The sequence below is a fragment of the Anguilla anguilla genome, chromosome 18 (genome assembly GCF_013347855.1).
Source record: "Anguilla anguilla isolate fAngAng1 chromosome 18, fAngAng1.pri, whole genome shotgun sequence".
NCBI lineage: Eukaryota > Metazoa > Chordata > Actinopteri > Anguilliformes > Anguillidae > Anguilla > Anguilla anguilla.
The window spans coordinates 17648726-17673587 of record NC_049218.1 but is presented as its reverse complement, the minus strand read 5'-3'; the positions used below and the strand labels follow the sequence as shown (position 1 = coordinate 17673587).

The 24862-nt window shown below is 47.2% G+C and overlaps 1 protein-coding gene across 2 annotated transcripts in view; it reads right to left on the bottom strand.

Annotated features, from left to right (window-relative positions):
* Positions 1-24862, bottom strand: part of LOC118218007 (inositol polyphosphate-5-phosphatase A) — a 131068-nt gene that overhangs the window by 86362 nt on the left and 19844 nt on the right. For both annotated transcript variants that reach the window (XM_035400303.1, XM_035400304.1), the window contains exons 2-4: positions 12394-12435; positions 6190-6290; positions 5164-5251 (exon numbers count right to left, since the gene is read on the bottom strand). In XM_035400303.1, the coding sequence (XP_035256194.1) occupies positions 5164-5251; positions 6190-6290; positions 12394-12435 (231 nt within the window). The remainder of the gene's footprint in view (positions 1-5163; positions 5252-6189; positions 6291-12393; positions 12436-24862) is intronic.

The following is a 24862-nucleotide window of genomic DNA, read 5'->3' as shown; positions in this document are numbered from 1 at the left end:
CGCTCTACACAGGGTAACTCTATGGGTGGGGCTGTGAGGGGTAGTGGATGCTCTACACACGGTAACTCTATGGGTGGGGCTGTGAGGGGTAGTGGATGCTCTACACACGGTAACTCTATGGGTGGGGCTGTGAGGGGTAGTGGACGCTCTACACAGGGTAACTCTATGGGTGGGGCTGTGAGGGGTAGTGGAGCTCTACACAGGGTAACTCTATGGGCGGCTGTGAGGGGTAGTGGAGCTCTACACAGGGTAACTCTATGGGCGGCTGTGAGGGGTAGTGGACGCTCTACACGGGGTAACTCTATGAGTGGGGCTGTGAGGGGTAGTGGAGCTCTACACAGGGTAACTCTATGGGGGGCTGTGAGGGGTAGTGGAGCTCTACACAGGGTAACTCTATGGGCGGCTGTGAGGGGTAGTGTATTAAACTGCGAGTGTGCACATGTATGTGTGTAGGCATGAGTGTGCGTCTGCACGTGTGTGTCCGTGTGTGAGAGAGAATGTGTGTGGATTTGTGTGTGTTCATGTGTCCACACATGCACGTGTTTGTGTGAATAGAGACATCTCCTACAGTACGAGCATCACACACACACACACACACACACACACACAAGGCACAAATACACACAAACATAACATAAACTGGTGGTACACAAACAAGCAGCAGCTGCACACGCGTATACACACACACACAATTGAGCGTATAAACACACACACATTCTGGCATTACAGAACTTCATTACAAATTACCGGCCAGGCCTCGGCTGTCAGATTATAAATATTAATGAGCTGGAACGAGTGGATTGGGAGTTGAGTGATGAGGGCGGGCCTTTCTAATTGACATTTTACCTGCTGTATACCTTAACACCGCAATAAAACAGACGACTACCGCAACCAAAGAGGAATACATCTCTAATTTCTTTCTCATTTAGCTCCTTCCCGCTGCTGAAGTTGGAAGAGTCGTTAATGTTATGTCTCTTTCTATTGATATCTCTCTCCTGGGTGGGGTAACAGATGGCTTTTCCATACTTCACAGTGTGGCCGCTTAGATTACACATCATTCCCACAGAGCCGGGGACCCAGCGATCGATAGCCTCAGGAGGGGGCTGGGAGCAGGGGAGTGGGCGGGGGGAGGGAGGCCGTCCAATAGGGCGGCTCACTGCACAACCACAGGCACACAACAGGAGAGAGCTGAACTTCCTCCTAATAACCACCGATGTTTACTTTATTAATTGCGTATGAATTTATTTGCTTTTGTTTGATATAAGATAACTGTAATTCTAATTTCTAAATCTATATTTCATTACTTCTCACTTGTAAATCATCAGTCATATCTCTTCCATTTTCTCCTTTAATTTTGCGCAGTTGTGCCGCACTTGTGATTAATTTGATATCATCATCCTTTTAGGCGTATTCTGTTCTTGCATATTATTCCATTTAAATTCACACATAAGACACGTGTAACATTCTGAAATGTGTCAGATATAATACTTCCATTTTTCAAGCTAAATTTGGTAAAGTAACAGCGGTTGAAATATAAATCTAAACATTGATTTATCCTTAAAAAAAGAACAAACACCACACCTGGTATAATCAGTTTCCTGCATTTCTTTCATAAATTATTTTGCTGTAGTAGTGGAAACCGAGAGTGAAAGTGATATTTGCGCCCATGTTTGATTCATTCAGTGACATCATCAGCACATATTATCTTTACATCAGTTCGTACTCTCTGTTTCCTCTCCCACAGATAGTCACAGTAGGCGCGGTTAAATAGCAAGCTTGCCCATTTAGTTTTGGACTGGAAAAGGCAGCAGAATTTACGAGCATAAAGTCATCATGTTTTACATCGATGTCTGTGCGTAAAATGTTATGGCCGCAACATGGCAAAATTTATCTTTAACTCATGTCCACCTACAACTCATTCATTCTGTTGGCAAATCACAATTTGAAATAACTGTTATAGTCCATGGTATTAATTCCTTTTAAAAATATAAGAACTCCAAACAACCACCCACCCCCCCCAAAGTCTCCTGTTGCATTTTAACATGATATTCCACCCTAAAAAAATCCAAATTTAATGATTTTTTTTTTTATTCCAAGAGGGTTTTCTGTGAAAATTATGTTGAATGCTTTTGCCAAAACAGGTGGCAATCAGTGGTCACTAAACTACACTCAGTCTCAAAAACCACCTTCATCCCATTTTGCCACAGTATCCCCACAGCAATAATTTAATTTTCAATAATAATGATGCGGTAGGTATATAATTACTTTTAAACATATTTTCCAATATTATTTACCTATTTTTTAAACAAATATACATGGTTCCCAAACCTTCCCAGAGGCACTCCAGGAGGAAGTGAAACTCCGCCTTACTCACTCCCCTACCGAGATGGACTTCCCCGAAACTTTTCTGCGAGGTAAGGGGAAGGGGGAAAATACATTTTCAAGGCACTGTGGATTATTTTACTCACATTACAAGCTTCAAAATAAGCTAAATTGGCAGTCACATCAAACAAGTACAACTTCCAATGTCATTAGGTGATCAAAAGAGATGATCTGAAGTTTGTAATGATGTAAATGTGCAGTTTTTATTTCAACTGTATTTACCTGGTATGATTACATGGCTCAAGTTGAAACTTGGGACACGTTTCTGGATGTATCAATAACATCAACGTAAGTAGAAAATCATGAAACTTCTAGGGTATTTTTGGGGTGGAACATCTCTTTAAGAGTCTTTGATTTTTGCAACCAGTTTAGTTGCCCTTCTCTTTACTTTTCCTGAGCTTCCACATATTCTACAGCTTCTATATTCTTATACTCTATGGGAGATATCTCTGGAGATAATCCATGAAGATTATACTTTGTTGGAAAATTTGCTGCAGGAGTAACAAAGGCGGTGACCATGCCTGACAGTAAGGATCGGCAAAAAATAAATAAATCCAACTCAAGTATCACTAAATGACATTTATCTTTCACCCTCCAAGTGACCCCAGCTAGCTTTCATACTGTCAGGTCACTAGCATACCTGAGGAAGCACCATTCCTCATACTGCTGTTAGGTGCCCTATGCATTGCCGGGAACAGTAAAGTACATTCTACGCTACGTTATATCCCAGAAGACCCGCGTCTCAATCACCTCTGCGTTCCAAAACAAAGCGGCCTAATGCCATTGGTCAGCCCGGCGTTCTCGCTGCGCCTCTCTTGCATTATCTGAAAATTGACAGCCGGAGCAGACAACAAACAATTACCCCCGACCAAAAAATCGAAGGCCGAAAAAAAAACCCAGAAAAAAAACCCAAAATAAATATGAGTGATGTCATCTGGTTTCTGGGGGAGAGCCAGGGAGGGAGGCGGAGAAGGCGAGCTCTTTGTGGGAGTGACGGGGCCGTGATGGAGGAGAAGGAGCGAGATCGGCTTAAGTGACATTTATTTTTAAGTGTTTTGTTTCCTTGGAGAGAGGGGAAGGAAACAGGCGAACAGAAGCGTCTCTGCTTCGGATAGGAGCGCGCGCGACTAACACTGACAGGAATTCATTCAGGCCGGGGGGGGGCCCTGCTAAAATCACTTCATCAGAAAAGAGCGGGGCACTTAGTTTACTCTGTAATACATATATAATACGTCTATAATATGTTTATAATAAGAGCACGCTTGACTTTTTCCTGTGACGTGATTTACGAGCCGGCGTGGTGAAGATCGCGGCGCGGTTCTTTTCCCTCAGAAAGCGGGAGATCTGAACCCAGACAGACAGGACCCGGCAGTCAGGACTGAATACTGATTAAGACAGACTCCCTAAACTGCATCAGCGCCCCCATCTCACACTCCTCTCCGGCTCAGTGGCACCCTAATCAAATATGACCTTTTATCTTTACCTAATTTCGCCGTGCGGAACGACGCCGTGCTTCTGTTGGGGAGGCTGTCACTTTGTTTATTCCACTTTCGTTTCAATTAAACGGTTCGTTTTCGCGCCTACTCTTGCGGCTGAGTTTTTATTTTTAATGAAATCTTTTCTTGGAGAGCAGCAGCGTATCACTTTTATTGAAAATAAGGTAGAGAATAAGTAAAAAAAGAGAATGTCAATTCTCCACAGTGTTTAACGATTGAACTCTTAATTTATTGCTTAACGCAGCTCACTGATGATAGCCACAGTAAAACGTTAATAACTGACATGCTGAAGTTTTGCTCCTGAAACACTCTACTTCTTCAGCTTGGCACTAGTACTTTAAGAAAAGATAGCCGCTGCCTGCCTATCCGGGGTGGGAAAAATCATTCCAGTTCAAAATCATTTGTATCTGGCTCCACCAAGGGGTCATATTCTGTAATTACAATGTTTTCTCAAGATGCAGAAAGCTTTACCAAGAGAAAAAAGCTCCTGACAAACTATAGCCAAAGTCCCAAAACACCAAACTGAAATAAGCAGGATAGCAGTTTAAGTGATGTACAATGTCCGATATGTACAATGGATACCCAGAAAGGTTTTTATTTTTATTTATTTTTATATCTGAGCTCACCAGATATCCTTTCTCTCTAGAATGAGAAGAGTGTCTGTCCAATGTTAAACTCATTAATGAGGATCTGGGTGGATGTGTACTCACTCTTGCACTCACACCCACCCCAGCCTTCATCACACATGGTGCAAGCCTTTCACAAACTTTTCTCTCAGACTCATTCTCAGGAACATTCTGCCATCTTGTGGCAATAAATGTGTACTGCACCTGCACTCTGGAGGCTGAATCTTCACTTGGTCCAGTAACCTACAGTAAGCCTGAGGTGGCCACTGGGGCTCAGCGGAAGGATTTCAGAGCAGTCAGTTTCACTTCACTCTGTCTGCAGAACAGCCTCCACATACTGTATGTGCTGTAATGTGCATGTAAACGTGATGTTGTAAACAGTGCATCAGTGCGTGACAAAATAGTTAAAAATTAATGAAGTGCTTCATAACAACCCTTTATCTTATCAAATTGTTGCCTAACTGATGTTCCACAGAATAGGATTGGCTGTAACGTTTCTAGAGTAACAGAAGCTTTTGTGAGGTGGCTCGACCGAAAGGATACAATCTCTGCTGGAGTTTGAATCGCTACTACTGAATCCAGAGATACATGAAAAACTTGTAGATCTCACAAAAAACAGCAGCCTGCTTTTTCCTGTGGGGGGCATAGACTCTACATACCGTGAAATGCTCCTGGGATTTGTAGTTCTCGTCGAGGTAGACGCGGGCCCTGTTGTACTCTTTCATGGCATCACTGGACAGCAGCTCTCTGTTGAGGTGGGGTGGGGGTAGTGGGGGAAAGAGCGGTTAGCTGAGATCCAGGGGTCAATAAACTGCAGAGTGTAATCGCCTGTCTCTCACAATCAAAAGGACTGTGCTGTTAAGACAACACAGCTAAATATGGGGGGGCTGAAAGATCATTGATTTAAAAAAAAATATGTCTTGCTTTTCCACGTTTCTTATTCTAGACATTTGAAACAGATGGAAACTGTTTAAGATATTGTTTAGTCTAAGAGTGTGCAGGTCTACATCCATGACCAATATTTTAATCACAAGCCTTTGATTTATCAGAATGTATTACATGCACTGCATGTGGGAAAGAAAAAAAAAATCTGTCCACATGCAGATGCCACTGTTCTCTGGGGATGGTGCTGATCCCAAGGAATGCTCCTGTCAGCACAAGGCCCCAAGCAAACAGCAAGGTGAAGGAGTCGCCAGAGGGGGGAGCCCTTCCCTAGTTTCCAGGCTGGGTACTCTAGTACACTGACACTGGGGGGATTCCAACACATAGCGTAGCTCTTTGAATCTGCACCTGCCTTTTATCAGAGCATCTTGACATCTGCACAAGCTCTGCTCATTCAGTTTGTATTATTCAGACGGCCTCTCGGCAGGGGAAAGAGTTCGGATTATTCTGTCATTTACATCATCTGTGACACAGATCCACAGACACAGGGACCAGAGCCAGACAGACACAAAACAGTGGAGGGTTTTACACTGCGAAACGGAGATCAGAACAGATGATTTCACACTATGAGAGACAGTACAACAGAGAGGATTTTACACTATGAGAGACAGTATAACAGAGATGAGTTTACACTACAAGAGTAGAATATAGCATTTTACAATATGAGACAGTAGAATATAGAGGACTTTACACTATGAGTAAGAGAGAGAGCCACAGACAGTAGATACACAGAGGGATCTTACTTGATGAAGCTGTCCACGTGTGACATGGACTCTTCATAGTTCTTTCCTCCCACTTCTTGGCAATGCAGCGCAATAAAGTGTGGTTTACATGAATGCACCGTCTGGAGAGGGGAGGGAAAGACAGGAGGGGAGGGGAGAGGAGCGGAGAGGAGAGGAGAGGTTATCATCATGCAACAAGGACATGTCATCAGGGGGATAAGGAAAGAAACACACATAAAGGGTACTGAAGGGCTCCCTTTGAGCAGACAAAACCACTGGCACAGTCAGACTGCCTACTGTGCCACATACAGTCACCCAGGCTATCTCTGCCCCTGTCATATCACCCAGAAACAGCAGCCAACTCCTGCCGCTGACCTAGGATCAGCTTGCTTTGAAATGCCGCTAATGCCAGCCACAGCGAGACGTCACAGGCCCTGACCCAGGGACAGTCATTCGCACTGAGGCGTCAGACACAGAGGTCTGGACACAGTCCCTTCACCCAAACAGAGACGCAGACATAAGGCATGTTTAAAATACATTTTTACACAACATTTCAAAATTAAAACAGTGGTGTTACATGAATTAAATAAATAAAAAACAAACACTTTAAATGTTCAAAAACACTTTAACACCTATCCGTGGGGCTAGAAGAATGGATGGATGAAAATATTTGTTTCTGAATTGTGCCAGATATGAAATGAATGGCACTTAAAGGTGATGAATTGAATTGAATAGATTGGCAAGCATACACCTCGAGTCATTTCATATTGCACTTTTACGGAGATCATTTTTAAAAACTGCTGTAATTAGCTGTGAAACCACAACCTGCCATTCTCGGTTTCTATTTAAAAAACATTTTTGATGGCACTGATGGCTCAGATTTGGCGGTGTGGTGGAGTGTGAGGTTCTGGAAGAGCGCGAGGCATTCTTCATGGACAAATTCTGTCTCCCTTTAAAGCACGATGGCTGGTGATGTCGTCCTTCAGCCAGCACAACACACTGCCCTTAACTGGCGCTGTTAGACGTGTGACTGCCATACGCAGACAGACAAGAGGGGAGGTGGGAGGCAGGTGATGAGAGGGGAAAGACAAAAATTTAGAGAGAGAGAGAGACAGCCAGAGATGTAAAGAGAAAGCGCAAGGAGAGAGAGAGAGCATACTACAGGGGCAACATGTAAAAACCTAATAACCAAGAAGTGGCCAAACAATATGCGCCATCTCTCTGCCCAACCAGAAGGGGGAGCTGTGGGGAGGCAGGGGGGTGGTCCGACTGTATCACATGACCATCCTCCAGCTCGGGCCCATTCCCCCCTGCACATTCCAGGCTGTTTGTGGGTGTGAGACAGAGTGAGCTCCGCGTGTTCCTGGGGTGTCTGACCCATAACGGAAAATCCATACGGAAGTGAATTAGGGCAGTCACAGGCTCTGCCTGGTCAGGGGGTGGACAGATGTAGGGTGGAAGGGGGGTGGAGGGGGTTGGGGGGTGAGATTGGGGCAGGCCGTAGATCACTGTCGCCCAGGATGTGTGAGCCCCCAGGGGGGTGTTATGCTCGGGACAGTCTGAGGACTGAGGCCTACTCCACTGCTAGGCCCCATATTATTCCCGGTAAAAGCAGAATCAAATGGAAGTAAAGTACGGCAATAACACTATGGATTTTCCATCAACCTCTGGCTTGTCACTTAGCCGGGCGACCCAGGGCTCAGCCCCAGATTTCTGAATTTCACGCTAAAAAGATTAGTGGACCTTTCAGCTTTCACCCCGCAGGTCACATTCTCCTGCAGCCAACACGGGCTGTACTTACAGTACTGCAGTTTGTGTGTGTGTGTGTATGTGCGCGTGTGTGTGTGTGTGCGCGCGTGTGTGCGTGTTTGTATGTGTGTGTGTGTGCGTACAGATGCACTGTACAATACAAAATGGTGAAATCATTACTTTCTCATCCGTTTATGCTACTCTAGAACCAGATAGTACCAACACACTCCTGCTGCATGTTTGTTCAGAATGCATTTCAGTCCAGATGATCTGTCAGCTGATTATTCGTCATAATAGCTTTCTTTCATAATAGCAAAGTTAAACACTGCTGCACTAACCACTGCTCCACACTGCTGTTATAACTACTAATCCACACTGCTGTTATAACCCCTGCTCCACACTGCTGTTATAACCCCTGCTCCACACTGTCGTTATAGCCACTAATCCACACTGTTGTTATAACCACTGCTCCACACCATTTTTATAAGCACTGTTACACACTGCTGCTCTGACCGCTGCTCTGCACTGCTGTCAATTCTGAAGGAGGAAATGAACTGATTCTGTCGAAGCGGAGAGATCGGACAACGGATGGATCTCTACCTGCCTCTCAGATTGTCAAATCATACGTGTGCATATGTCGGCATGTGTGCTTCTCTTCTGATGAAACATGAATTACTCAAATCAGTCTATTCTGAAATGCTAACAGGATTTGCACAACAAATTATTTTCTCAGGGCCTGAACCCATTTCCTGAAACGAGACAGACACGTGCCACAGTGGCTCTTCAGGGAATGACTACTAGGCTAACACCCGAGGAAACCAGCCCAGCCAGATCAGAGGATCCCGGCAGAATCACACCACTCAAGCCAATTAGAGTGTCTCTACCAAACCACATTACTCCAGCCAATCAGAGGATCACTACAAACCCACACTGCCCAAGCCAATCAGACAGTCTCTACCGACCCACATTGCTCCAGTCTGTCTCAGATATAGGGAATATATATAGTCCACATTGTCTCAAATATAGGAAACCTTCAGCAAGGTTTAGTGGGACTGGGAGACTGGGAGAGCTCCAATGCAAATATTCCTGAAGCACATTTACCTGGGCACATCATGCAAAGTGCTTTTTATATCGTTCACAAATGCCAGGCCCCACCACATCAAACAGTAAACAAATGGGGCACGCAAATGCCCCACTTTGCTTAAGGGAAACTAGTTCCTGTCTGTGCCACTCTTGCCTCATTTCCCAGCCCGTGTTGATATGATGCCAGCCTCACTGCCTGGCACAAGAAAAAGATTAAAAATCACACAGGTATGTAAGGGAGCTGTAAAGCAAGGATATATTATAGTGAGAAACACAAATGAAAAAAAATTGTTTTTTTTATTCAGGTTAATCAACAGTATTCTGATTTCCTAAATGGCATGGTGCACTGTGTTATCTGTGTAGTTATTTTCGCCGTTTCATTCTGGGGTATGTGTGGGTGTGTGCGCGCACAAGTATGTCAGTATGCTTGTGTGTGCGTATATCTGTGTGTATACACATGCAAGTGTGTGCATGTTTGTGTGTAAACATGCATTAGAGCACAAAGTAAAAAAAAAAATTAAAAAAAACACTAATTCAGATCTTCAGTTTACTCTTCACGTGTTCAGAGAACATCAGGCACCTGACCAGCAGCCTGACAGGGGAGAACCCTTAATGTGCTAACAACAGCATCATTCTCCAAAAAACATGCATGTCGAAGGTCCTCTGGCTTTTACACTCATCACATGATATTATTTTTATTTTTAGATGTGTAGATGTTTAGATACATTACTAAGCAGCTACTGTACTTCCTGCTCGGACTGAGAGAGAGAACGGGCGAGCAGCAGAGGCTGGCTCAGCCAATAGCGACGGCAGAGCCGCGTGCGTGTGTGCGGGTTGCCCAGTACCACATCAGTATGCAGGCTTGCAGGATATCCTTCTACTGATAACCACAGAAAAGCCAGTTTAACAACTTTTCTAATTTTCCGAGACGTCACACACACAGTTTTTTTTTTTCCAAAAAAAAAGAAATAAGAAAAAAGGTAACCCTGTCAGGATGGTTTGACACAGCCTGTGGGGCTATCGGTAAATACAAAAGGAACTTCACGTGACATCATCAATAAAATACAAACAAGGGACCTCGTGCAACCAAGGGCCAAAGCGTGTCACAAGATACCGGGAGTCAAAGCATTGCATTATGGGCTGCTGGAGGGCTCATCCTGTTCCAGTGAGTGGATGAGCCCCACCGTCTAGTACCGAATCCAGACTAGCACCAGCAGAGACCAGCAGCCCCAGAAGGTGATGTCATAGCCAACAGTGTGCACAATATGCAGGGAGAAAGTTGACAGGCATGACTGCGTCGCACTGCTCACCAGCGACCCCCACCGATCAATCAAGCTCCTACAGTCCGCTAGCTCAAGCCACAAATGAAGCATTGCATCACATTACGTTACATTACTGGCTTCAGTTTCTTTGACCGTCTCGCTAGATAACCCAAATACACTTGATTTGCCTTCTGCATCATGATCTTCCTGGTCTTCTCCCATTAACATTAAAGCCCATCAGCTGCAGCCTTCTCTGTGTGTACTGAACACTGCATCTGAAAATCTTAAGTTTCTTTGCAATTTCCTTCTTGGGAATAACCTTCTTGCCACAATGTTTACTTGACCCCATACATCTCAGCCTAACTCATATTATATATATATTAACATACTTCTTGCAACTTTGCAAATTTCTTGCAAATAATGTCTATTTTACTTGCACTACAGGCTAAAAATATTAGGTGACCAAAAAAAAAAGGAAGGTAAGATTTCACTCAGTTTAATCCCTCCACCATCTACCTCCCACCCCTCCACCTACCACTTTGCAAAATGATTGGATAGACTTCCAAAAATTAATTTAATCATAATTAAAGCCAAAGTAAGGCTGCTTCAAGGAAAGTCATGCCTAAGCTTATTTTTAAGTAAAAGTTATCTTTGTGGCATTGTAGGTAGAAAATGAAAACAAATGCCTGTATTCAAAAAATGTGGACATATTAACTGCATTCTTCTCTACCTAAAGTTATTTATTTCTTTTTTTAACTACAGGTGGCCTAATACTTTTGGCCGGTACTGCACACAAACACGGTCATGTGAACAAAAGCTACACACAACGTGCTACAACCAAAATGAATGACTTTACTCATCAGCGGATGTCCCTTAACCATGGAGAACAGAAGCTGCGTATCTTTGCAGCAAAACCCTTTATCACCCACAAGCACAGAGGGGGCTGTGATGGGCGGCTTACGGATCTGGGTGAGGTGTCACTTCCTGTTAACTCAGAGGAACTGTTACAAGCTACTCGTGTAAACGGACAGATTAATTCGATCTGTTTGAAAATGGCGATGTACAGTACATGCACGAAAACTGAGCGGACAGAAGCCGAAGACATCCCTGACATCAAGAACCACTGCGGGCCTTGGTGCCATGTTGAGCTGTTTGTGTTATCCTGCGGCCTCAAACAGCGTGGCGAGACGGGCTAACGGGGATGGGAGGGGCAGTTTGATCTCACCCTTCCATCTGTCCTCCAGCTGAACCTACGGTGCTGTGAAAAAGTATTTTCTTGATGTCCTCTATTATGGCACAATTCAGTTTATGCCAACCAATTATTAAGTTTAAGGGGGCAATTACTTTTTCACATGGGTGATAGATAACTTCTTTCATCAAATAAACGAAATAATAATTTAAAAATTGTTTTATTTTGTCTAATGTTACATTTTGTTTAAAGATCTGAAGCCATTCAGAGTGGCAAATACGCAATAACAGAGTAAAGCAGGAGGGGGGTGAGTACTTTCTCACAGCACTTTATTGAGACTTTATTGAGTAAGCCACCATACAGGAGATAATAAAGGCACGCACAATGACAGCAGCATCACAGCAGCTCACCACACTGATTATGAAACTTCCTCCGTCGCGCGAGTGGAAAAAGCTGTGGTTTCACAGAGGTTTCTCTCGTGATGAACAAAGTACCGTACCTGCGATTTCCTCGGCTGCTCTGATAAAACAAAGTGGCGCTCTGCTCTGACAGGAAGCCAGAGCACCGGCGGGAGCGCAGTGTGTGTGCGAGTCCCACCTGCCTGGGGGCAGGTAACACTGCCCGCCCTGCCTCTGCAAGTGTGTGTGTGTGTGTGTGAGTGTGTGTATGTATGTGGATGTGCGTGTGGGAATGTGTATGTGTTCGTGTGTGTGTCTGTGTGTTAGTATGCGTGTGAGTGGGTGTACATGTGTGTGTGTGATGTGTGTGTGCACCCCCTGTACCCAGAACAAACAGGGAAACAGACTCAGTAAAGACATAATGTGGGAGAGGGCAGAGGGCAAAGCTATTTAGGGCATACTGATGTGGGCCCTTCTAACCCCCCCCCCTCCCCCCTCCGCACTGAAGCAGCAGGCAGTGTGGTGTGGCCGTACCGGGACGTACCTGGTAGAACTCCCGAAGCCATGTTTTCTGCAGGTTTTCGGGCTGAAAGAGAAGAGGAATCCAGTCAGAGATGGCATGTCCATAACATAAAAACAGCACACGCACGCACACACACACTTTCACTTGTGTATACGTGCAACTTTGCACACGGCCACACACACACACACACACACACACACACACATACAGTAACACTCCACTCAGAACCGAGACATGCTTTCCTGTCTTAAGGTTACTGATGACAGATATTTGATTTCCTGCCTGTAAAAAAACAAAAAATAAAAAAACCTGAAAATTCTCCTCTACAACCATCACTTTTTGCCAATATATTAATCTACTAATTCAACAAAAGGCCATCACTACATACTGTACAGACTGACAATTCACAAAAAGCAAATACAGGCTAACTCCACATGACATCCAAACACAGGCAAACACCATATGACAATCCTAACACAGGGCAACACTATTAAACATCAAAATGGCTTAATGTGTGTAAATCTTTTTGTGATCAAAAGGCCATTTAAGCCTTGCAGTTAACAGAGCTGTGTTTCTGTGCAGGAACATAACCTAGTACTGGAAACTTCTACAGTTGACAGACCTTTCCAGGGCCATGTGAGCAATGATCACAGTGGTCAAGCTAACAGAGGACAGTACTTTTTTTTACACAGAAAAACTACACTGCATTCTCTAAATGCTGATATTCCAAGGTCATTTTTGCGCAAAATTACAACGAGCAATGACCCAGACTTGAACCACAACAAAACAATGACTTTCTTTGAGCCAGTCGTCTTTCAGTCTCATTTGTGTCGTTCATTGATCGAAATATTTGCATAGCCGTAGCATTGCGAGGTTCAAAGAGAAAGCGCTTCATTTGAATGAAAAGTAGAAAACGAGATGTCACGCTCTAGCTAGCCTGCTCAACATGAGCAAATTAAAACAGAACAAACTTTGTTTTGATCAGAACAGCAAAACATTAGATTATTTGTATCTTGTTTCAATGCGCTAATCCTGTTATTTCATCCCGCTTCTGCAACAAGTGTCAATAAAATTTAGAACAACATCCATTTATTGGTTTATTGAGTAGGCTATTACTGCATATTACGGCTAATGATAGCTTTTTGAAATCAGAAAGCAAGTAAAAATGCAGATTTTGAAACATCCTGCCTTCCAAAGACCCAGTATTGCATGGACTAGCACACCCACTGGATCATCATCATCATCATCATCATCATGAGCCATGACAGGCCTGCCGGCTAGGAAGCAGATCACCCGGGCTGCATACGTCCATGAACATCTCCATAAACAGCAACCCTGCATGACGCAGGAAGGACTGCTGCATGATCCACGTGGGACCATCCGGTCTACAGACGTCCGCAAATGACCGCGTGTGACCAGGTTAGGACCCTCTTATCAGCACTGACCACTTAATGACCTTAAAGGACAAACAGGCTTAATCTTGCTTTCCTTATAGAGGTCTCATTGCTATTATTGTTTCCAATATCCCTTACAAACCAACATGTTTGAAAGTTGCTATAATATTATTATTATTATTATTATCGCTTGCTCGCTTTCTCACTCTCATTCTCGTTCCCACCCCCCTCACCCTCTAACACAGTCCCAAGGGGGTTGCAGGGTTGCAGGTACATTTCTCTCTCCTGCTGTGTCTCCGGGGGAATTTATCCTCAGGGGTTGTGAAAACCTTTCATCCAGTTCCAGTGGCACAGCCAATCAGGGGAGGAATCAGCCTCAGATTAAAAATAGCAAGGGCTCCCAGAGTTCCTGGAAAGTGGCCCGTGAATTCTCTCCCTAAGCAAAAGCCGAGAGGCGGCACAGCTGGACTCAAATCATAGACAGAGAGGAACTCTCAGATGAGAAGTGATCTATCTTTTTTCAGATGAGGATAATGTAGGCCTACATCAATTTTTAGGTAGGTGCAAACCTCTCAAGGTTTCATCCTGAAATTAACTACAAATTACTGGAATCAGCCAATGGCTGCAGAAAACACAGCTGACCAATTTAAACCAAGGCGTTCACCTTAGAGGTGAGGAGGTGTTCAGCATTAAGATGATCAGGTCCACAGGCCTGGCCCGCTCACTGAGCACATCGTTAATGAGAGACCAGCTTTCTCCTTCACTCCTTCTCCTTCACATGTCTAAAATTAGCCCAGGCTCTCTCTGTCCCTCAGCTTATCAAAAGTTAATTTGCAGTTAATTAGAGACGGGGCTTCACTGGCGTCGGGTTAAAAATATCACACTCGTTCTGAAAGGGCTCGCCTCACTTTCCCTCCCTGGCCTACTTTTCACAAACCGGCGGGAATCAGGCAAGCGCTGATTGAGTTTCCGCCTTCCACTGATCTGTTCCTGCTGGCAGCACAGAGCGAGCGCCACAGAGAGCTCTCTCTCTCTCAGACTCTAAAACTGTCTTCAAAGTCCCACTGCAGGCCAGCCAATACTAATGAGTTTCCAACACACACCCCCATCACACCTTCTCTCCATCTCTCTCTCTCTCTCTCTCCCTTTCACACACACACGCTCGCAACCACGCGCACACGCACGTACACACACACACAAATACGCACACAGATACTCCCACACCAAACACACGCGCACACACACACACACACAAACAGATATTTACACACACACACATGCACACACACACATTATCTCTTATATATCAATAAATCTCTTACAAGAACAGCAAGGCAATTTTTTCCCCCTCAATGAATCATTCCCTTAGAAATGTAAACTGTAGAAGAATAATATTTCTCATAAATGACAAAAAAATTACCAATTGCACAATTTCATTGCTCACTAAAAATAATCCCAGCATGGAAACGTTCCTAATTAAGAGGCTCATGTAGCCATAGAAAATAATTTAAATAACTGAAACACACAGTAGCAGTATAAAGGAAATTTACATTCCTCATTTGGCCCAAGTGAGGTGTAGCCCCTCCCCCACCCCCCCAACATTAGCATACTTCACTGTGGGTACACTGAGGGTCATAGACATGGTGTTGGGGACTGGGGGGAGGGGGGAGGGGTTGTTTGTAGCCACTGAAACAGGATGTAGAAGGAGCATCTGTAACCAGGGGTCACAGCGAACTGGGAGCAGCTACAGTCACGGGAGTGAGGCTCACTGAGAACATCAAAGGCCAGGGGGGCGTGGCTTACTGGGAACAGCTAAGGCCGCAGGGTCGGAGGCATGCAGAAGACCTGACATCACAGGGGAGGGGTTTACTGAGAACAGCTAAGGGGGGTGAGCGGGTACAGCAACCCACCCAACAGGCGCGGAACCACCTTCATTACAGGTGACGTCCGGGCTGAGCCCTCTCTCCCACCCACCTTCCAGCGGGACGGTCAGGAGTGAATCTGGAGCCACGCCCGCGTGCCCGGGACCAGGATCGCCTCACCGTGACCTCGGGGCCCGCGTCCCCATTCCGCGCGCCGCCACAGCCGAAACCGCGGCACAGAACCCGTGCCTCTCATTTCGGCGTTTCCGTGACATTTCGCACAGCGGGAAACTCCCGCCGCCGCCCTCCTCCCCAAACGGACACCGCAGCAGACGGGGTCTCTGCTCAGACCCCCCCGGCGCACGCGCGACGCCAGCCACTCTCCTAAAGACCGGGGGCAAACGCAGGGATCACATGACCACCGCAAGAGTTAAACCCAGTCGGTCACACCCTCCCCCCATACCCACACACATCCTAATGCACAGCATTATCAGCTGTCTGGAGAAGCTCGTGGAACAGGTGAGAGGAGACTAATAAAAAAAATTTTTACCGAAGATATTTCTGGTCTATTTTTCTCTATAAATGACAGAAAAGGTTGAGCAGAGCCACATTTTCCATCTACATGTCAAGAAACAGGATATGAGCTTCCCTCCTTTTCCCTCTCAGACTAATAGCCTACAACCACGACACTAGCAAAGCTTTAAAGGAGTCACAGACTAATACAACCAGACCATTAACACAGCTTTAAATGCATTGCAGACTAACACACTACCCCCAATACAGCCTTAAAAGGAGTCACAGGACAACACACACCACTAATACAGCTTTACAGTGAGTCAGAGAGGAGCACACACCATACCATTAACACAGCTTTAAATGAGTAACAGACTAACATACCACCACTAAAACAGACTTAAAGGGAGTCACAGACTAACACTACACCACACAGGAGCCTAACACTGCCCTCCTGTCTGTCTGTGTGACTGCCTGTCGATCTGTGGGCCGGTCTGCCTGTCACTCTGTGGGCCTGTCTGTCTGACTGTGTTGTTCTGCCTGTGACTCTGTCGGCCTGTCTGTCTGTCTGTGTGACTGCCTGTCGATCTGTGGGCCGGTCTGCCTGTCACTCTGTGGGCCTGTCTGTCTGACTGTGTTGTTCTGCCTGTCACTCTGTCGGCCTGTCTGTCTGTCTGTGTGTCTGCCTGTCACTCTGTGGGCCTGTCTGTCTGACTGTGTTGTTCTGCCTGTGACTGAACACGGCACTGAACACGGCACTGAAACGGCGAGATACCAATCGGCAGCGTTCGGCTCTTCACCCGGCAGAACACAGAGGCACGGTTGCTTGGATACTCGGGTAGGTAGCAGACCCCGGATTCCGTGTGCAAACAGAGGCCGGGCTGTTACTGGCGGTGACCTTGAGGAGCTCCCCACCACGGGGGGGTTTAATAAGTCTGCCATCAATCTGGAGCCGTTATTCTGCAGAACAGCACGCGCCCTCACGACCACGTCTCCCCACAACACAAACCTCTCGGCCCCTCGGCCTTCCCTCCATCCACAGGCCTCGTTCAGCGGTGCTTCCCCGAGCTCACCACTGCTGTTCCGAGGCCCAGGATCTACACCCTGGGGACCGAGGGTGGGGTCTCAAACGCCTGCTGGGTTTCCACATGTCATGATTCCCCTTGCAGGCTTCACTCACAGCGCAGGCCAAACAACGTCACACAACCGGAGCGGGCTTGGAGAGTTCAGTGACAGAAGCGAGGTATCATGAACAAAAGCAGCGGTTTCATCATTTAGCTACAAGATTTAAAGGATTAATCTGCAACAAAGCACATCGCAAACACATCAGACGAGAACATCCACCTAAAAGATTATTACTTTCGTCAATGAAAATGGAAACAAATAGATAAGCCTACGCTCTCTAAAGCCTAACAGCCACTGAGGGGTAAGTTCCACTTCCGTCAGTAGAGGTTTTGAAGAATATTCCAGAACAAAGGGCATTAAACTCCATCAGTTCTGACAACCCGGACATCACTGCAGACACGTTAGCACCGCTCACAGCACAATCTGTTCCATAAACCCTAAAGGGAGCTCCCAGAACGACACCCATCTGCTGGCGTGGAAATGCGGCAACTTCATCTCTCTGAGCCTTTCAGGGGAAGAGCAAGGGAAGGGAGGAAAACTGAGTAGGATAATTGCGTCCTGAAGGGTTTGGAGGCTACGAGACAACAAATTAAGTCCACATTTGGGGTGTCCGTTGTTTCTGATGACAGGAATGTACCAAACATTTATCCTAAACATTCGAAATGCTTCAAAATCAATTCAGGCTTTTCTCTCTTTTTTTTTTTTTTTACAGTTATTGATTCCAAACAGTCTGATCCTGCATGCAGTATATCCTTAATTTGTAACACAGCAATGTTTGATGTGTGGAGAATGTTCCCTTTAGACCACTGGAACACAGAGATCAGTTATTTCCACTTCACTGTGCTGGCACATTCAGTTTGTGTTAGTTGGAAAACATCCACGCACATGCACACACACACAAGCCTGCAAGCACACACAAATACATGTGTGCACACTTACTCTCTCACACACAGACACACAGACAGACACACACACACACACATACACACACGAGCCTGCAAGAACACACAAAAATACATGTGTGTGCACTTACTCTCTCTAACACACAGACACACACACACACACACACATACAGGGCACAGCTGTGAAACTACATTTCAGAAACTCGGGAGAGAGTGAAAATTTATACAGAAAAAAGGAGGGCAGGGCTTTCTGGGGAATACGAGTGTAAAAATACCTGCAGTAAATGGGTTGGGGGGGGGGGGGGGGGGGGGGCTGACAGCTGAACTCTTGAGGGAAGCGCAGGGACTCTCCGCTGCAGCCTCGCGCTCCCACCTCATCTCCGAGAGCAGATAATGGCTGGCCCTGATTGGGCGGAGAGCGGCTCTCTCCTCAGCGAGAGCCGTCCTTCACGGCAACCTCTCATTACAGAGATAATTAGCGCAGGGGCTGGGAGGAAGCGGGGGGCGCTGACAATTAGCCCTCCAACGAGCTCGTCTGAGACGCCGCCGCCGTCTCCAGAGCGGGACGGGGCGAGGGCGCTTCGCTGGGAGGGGCGGGCACAGGCGGGGGTGAGGTCTCAGGCGCCCCACAAACAGGGGAAATAGCTTCATCTCCCCTTATGTCAGCATGGAGAGAGTAAGCCAGGGAGACAAAGCCTGTGATCCCGGGCAGAATGGCCAGGTGTGCTTCAGAGTGCAATCTAGAGCTTTCACGCAGACACGTTAATACAAGACAAACACACACACACACACACACACATGGTCTCTCTCTTTCACACAGACACACACACACACACACGGTCTCTCTCTTTCACACAGACACACACACACACACATGGTCTCTCTCTTTCACACAGACACACACACACACACATGGTCTCTCTCACACAGACACACACACTCACATATGCTCTCTCTCTCACACACAGACATGTTAATGCAAGGCACACACGCATCCCTTTTGCTGTCTCTCTCTTTCAAATACAGACACACACACACACAAACTGTAATATTTTACTTGAACAAACAAAAAGTAGTACACCAAAGGCTTTAACTACAGAAATTCTGGGTAATAATACATTGCATTTCTTTACATTCTCCCCAGTGTTATTCAGCATATGCACATAATCTAGTCAATCATGCCTGTGGTCAAGGAAACGAAAACTGTGTTTCGTAATGGAACGGTTTGCAGTTACTGCTGAGAGGGAGCAGTATCTTGGCTTTTGTCTTCACCAGACCAGCCATCTGCAGTCCACTCATTAGCAGTCTGTGTACTTGTGCCAGTCTACCCAAAATTTAAATGAGCATTTGCCACTTGTGTGATTTTGAGAAACATGTTAGTTCTATATACAAATCAAATGAACAGCAAATCTCAGTTTCACACTTTTACTTTCAGCTTTCATTCAGTGACTGTGCCAGCTTTGTTCACTGGCACGACGTAAAAGCATTGCTTTCATTATTGCATGCACACACACACACACACTGTGAAAGAGGCATTCAAATGTGTGTGTGTATGTATATGTGTGTGTGTGTGTGCGTGCGTGTATAAGAACACATGGTCTGCGCAGCACAGATCAGACGTGGTCCCAGGTCAGGAGTTTCTGTCAAGCAGTCCTGGTAGCCATGGTTTCAGACTGCTGCTTATTGGAAGCTATTTAAGCAGCGCAGGCTAACAGCCTGTGTTAGAGCAAACAGCATGTGTTAGCAGAGCAGAGCGACAGAACGTCCTCCCTCATCCAGCAAGGCACGGCCACTGTCCTCACCCTCGCTGCCATCACCAACGCGACGCTCATCATTATTAGTCATCACCATCATCACGGCCATCGCTAGTCTCATCTTAAACATCGGTACGAGCACGAGCACTGCACCATTACACCATAATCACCATCATCTCAACAACTAGTATCGGCACAACCCGCTTATCATCATCATCATCATCATCATGATCATCATCATCTTGATCACTGTCATTATTTTCCCTCTACTATCACCATCCTCATCATTGCCACTATTTTGAATGAACTGAAATGTTTCTTTAATTACCAAAATCCACAGGTATATTTTATCTCATTAATAATCAGGAGGGAAAGCACAGAGCCTGGGTCTGAACCCGCATCAGAGCCTGGGTTTGACCCCGCATCAGAGCCTGGGTTTGACCCCGCATCAGAGCCTGGGTCTGACCCCGCATCAGAGCCTGGGTCTGAACCCGCATCAGAGCCTGGGTCTGACCCCGCATCAGAGCCTGGGTCTGACCCCGCATCAGAGCCTGGGTCTGAACCCGCAATTTTTCCACTCGCTCGGACACCCAGGGTTCGAGACCTTTTTGAATGCATGTCTTCAAGCGGCGGGTCATTTGAATGCCAAATCGAATAGATCAAAATGCCCATCCGGTGCTCCAGAGCCACCCGTGACCGTTGAGGTGACCCGTCAGATGAAGGGCACACGCAAAGCACTCTGGCAAACGGGAGTGTGACTGCTGCAGAGGGCACGGCCCCGCCTCCTCCTCTCTGTGTGCGAGTCACAGGTCAGCACGCACACGCACACGCACACGCAGAGACCGCTGGGAGAGAGGCATCAGCTTCCCTCTCTGAGCCACTCCCTCCCCTCTTTATACATCCATACACAGACAATATACTGTGTGTGTCATTTATGAAGACTCATATGTGTGTGCAATGATGTGCATGCGGGCACTGAGAGAGACAGAGAGAGTGGCAGAACGCCATAGTCTCAGGAACGGTGTGTGGGCAACTGGCACCACATACTGTATTTAACCTTGGGATAGCGAGTTTGGTTTCTGCCTTAATGATTATGCACGATTCTATTTTATGTAACAATTTGTTATTATTCCGGCATTATTCCTACACTCTGATAATGCTACACCTGAAATGTGTCAAGTAACCGCAGCTGGCGAAACGGAATTAAACGGAGGGGCGGCGAGAATCCACGAGGGAAAGGAAGAAAGAGGCGAGACGTTCCCCGCCGTCCGTGTCAGGTGGACGGAGTGAACACCGCGGCGTTCCCGTGACAGAGGACGTAAACCTGATTCACGGCTCGTCTTCACCAGCCTTTAAATCCCGCTCGTATAAATACGCCGAAGGTCCCGGCGCATTTGAAGAAAAGCAAAGGTCACGTTTTAGTGCCGCTTCCAAAATAACAATGCCTTGGCATACCCAGTCATAACCTGTGAACGCTAATGCATTTACTCGCGCTGAGTTACGGCTTTGTCATATAACCGAGCGGCTGTAACCGCACTTGTCTTTGTCTTGTACACCGGCCATGTTCCTACAGAGCGCCCCGGAGTGCCAGAGCATGACGATACTCCCCCCTCTGTAACGATCAGCGCAGGGAAGGGTCTCAGGGTAAGCTGCGGCAGTGTCACGGTGTGTGACAGTGTGTGATACCGTCTCGCAGCACGACAGTGTGTGACAGTGTGTGACTGCAAGTCAGTGCGTGACAGTTTGACCATGGGACTGTATGACAGCATGGAGGTATGTATGTGCCAATCCAGTTCAGATCAGATCTGTTAAACCAGTGAGGCCCGAACAAACAGAAAGGCGGGCGCACACACACGCAAACACACAGTACTCAAAAATGAGCTCGCGGCTAATGAGCTAATTGGAGGAAGAGAGGAAATTATTTTTTTTATGGAAGAGGACACTGAGTGCAGGATATCCTGTCCAAAGCCTTACAGCTGGGGGGGGGGGGGAGGGGCGGCAGACTCTAAAGCACATATACAGATGGGCTACAGGCAAACAACAGGAGACAGGACACCAGGGCGGGGCAGGGAGGGGTGGGTCAGGGCCGGCGAGAAGCCAAACCTGAGCGCTCCTCTCCAGTGACCCCTGTGAGAGGTGACTGCCCTGGCTGTAAAATGGTGACCGCACACACGGGTTACGGACCGTGAGAGTTGCTTCCTGCATGTGGTTGGTTAGCACTGATCTGCGCTTGCGCAGACAGACACACACGTCTGCCGCAGACAGACACGTCAGTCGGCTGCACGGCTCGGACGCGTACCCCTGCACACAGGGGACCAGCGCCGCGGGCCCTGAGGGCTTCCCCGGGTCAGACCCCAAGCTGAATTACACCCCGATGGCAAACCCGCCCCGCTACAAACCACAGACACCGCTCTCCGGCGGAGTGCTGGCGTTTCACGGTGACGGCGATGTGAGAGAGATAGCTCTTTAAATCCCCGCGGTGCCGCGTGCCAGTTTCTCCGGTTTCGCGCCCGACTGCGGCCGGCTGCCGAATAACTGAGGGGCGGAAAGCAGAGCTGCGGAGGCGAGGGGGGAGGAAGGAGGGCAGGAGGGAGGAGAGAGCAGAGAGAGGGGAAGAGAGACTGAAGAATAAAGAACGCAGTCTCTCCGTCCCCCTGGACGTTTTTTTCCTCGTACTGAATTTCCAGCGAAGGTGGGAAGTGCCCCTGCGAGACCTCCGCTGGACTCTGCGCGTTCACAGGCGTCTGTGAGGAGTCCTCCTTCGCACAGGAAGGGAGGGGGGCTACGGCTGCCGGGTGACACCTCGCCCCATGAGACCCAGGAGGGGCGTGGCCTCACGCCGCCCCGCCCAGATTAAGCCGCTCTAAACACCGGCCTCTTGAAGAGCAGAAGTGAGGTCACGCGAGCGACTGCCGCTCAGTGAGCTAATCAGCGCGGTAAAAATCCGCTCCCCGCGCTCATCTGGAATAAAACAGAGCAGCCGGAACATTCCGTCCTGCATTTCGCCTTACCCATAATTCCACCCACGTCCTGTATCCTCAGGGGAGCATGACGCTGATGGGCCGGGTAAGAGCACAGATGGGGAAATCTGAGAGAGGTCCCCTCACCAACAAAATACATAAATTCACCATTTTACATAAACAAAAATGCATTTGTATTGCTTAAATATACATTTTACATTTCCAAAAGTGTACGTGACACAAACTTCATAATGTAGGCCTAATAGAATTATCATACATTTTCCAAACCTTTGGTATCATGAAGGAGCAAAACTTCATGTACTTCATCCTTTCTCTGCATATTTTATCTGAGCACTACATTTAAAGATTTTTGTTATTTACATTTATTTGTGGCATGGGAGAGCTCAGCCTTAGCTGAGAGGAAGGAAAATATTAATAGAGTCACAGAATTCTGGACCTCATGAAAACATAAACAATCTTACAATCACAGTCACTGTTTGACTTTGGTTTCTTGTCGTCAGTAAGAGGATGTGCGGTCAGAAGACTTGGCGCTCTCCCGGCCCAATCGGAGATTGAGACCGAGGCGGCAGACGCACTGGCGGTGCTGAGGATCTGCTCCGAAGACTGATGGGCCTCACTTCCTGCGTTCACCTCGCCTGGACAGGAAGTGTCCGCCCGCCGACACCGGGCCTCGCTGCGGACCCTCCGTTCTATTTATACAGCATTGTTCACTGAGGGGAAGAGCTGGAGAACTCTGGCCCCCTGGCCCCCTGGCCCCCTGGCCCCCTGACCCCCTGACCCCCTGACCCCTGGACCCTACGCTGGGGCTGAAGGGCTGGCGGGTGGGCGTGGGATTTCACCACACGGTGAAGAGCGCCGCGGCTTTCCTGTCCTCTGCAACCCCACCCTTCAGCTCGGGGGGGTGGGGAGGGGGGGGAGAGGCTTGTCCAGGGATGAAAAAGGGAAGGATGAAAACAGGCAGTGCTTCTGAAAGCTGGCACACGCGTTTCATATGACTTTATATGCCTCAGGAACAACGCATCTGCTGTGGGCCAAGAGGAGAGGGGAGAAGAGACTGCCTTCATCAATACATCATTTCAGAAAACAGGGAGGGGAGGGGAGAAAGAGAGAGAGAGAGAGAGAGAGAGACAGAGAGAATGAGAGAGAAAGAGAGAGAGAGGGAGCATACTAACTTTGTAACTCATGCATTATTCACGCTGACAAGATGAGGCTCTTTCATGGCTAACAAACTACAAACAACTTTCTGAAAATGATCAGTTTCACCTGAAAGCAACGTTGATGACGGCAATCACAAGATGGTGATGATTATTATTCTTAGCTGTGGAAGCCCACCAGCACCAGCACAGCTTATATATCTAATCACAGCTACAGAGACCAGTCTACCTCACCCTCCTCACAGCTAGAGAGACCAGTCTACCTCACCTCCCTCACAGCTACAGAGACCAGTCTACCTCACCTCCTTCATAGCGACAGAGAGGAGTCGACTCCAGTGGTTCGCAAACTCGTTCCTGGGGGCCCCCTGTGTATGCTGGTTTTAATTCCAACCTCAACAGCAACCCCAGAATTTTAACAAGCTGTTCATTCTTAATAATTAGGTGCTTTTCATGTTTTAGAGCTGGGGTCCCCAGTCTTATCCAGAAAGGGCCAGTGTGGGTGCACACACCTGATCCTGATTCTACTAATCAAGGTGCTCAGCAATGACTCTAGTGATTGAGTAGCAGAATCAGGTGTGTGCACCCACACTGGCCCTTTCTGGAACCCCAGCTCTAAAATATGAAAAGCACCTCATTTCTGAGGTTGGAATGAAAACCAGCATACACAGGGGTCACCCAGGACTGAGTTTGAGAACCACTGGTCTACTCCACCCCCCTCACAGCTACAGAGAGCAGTCTACTCCAGTCCTGCTCACCCAGCACACACTCAGTGAACCACTCAAATTTGGTAACAGCCCGCAGCCTT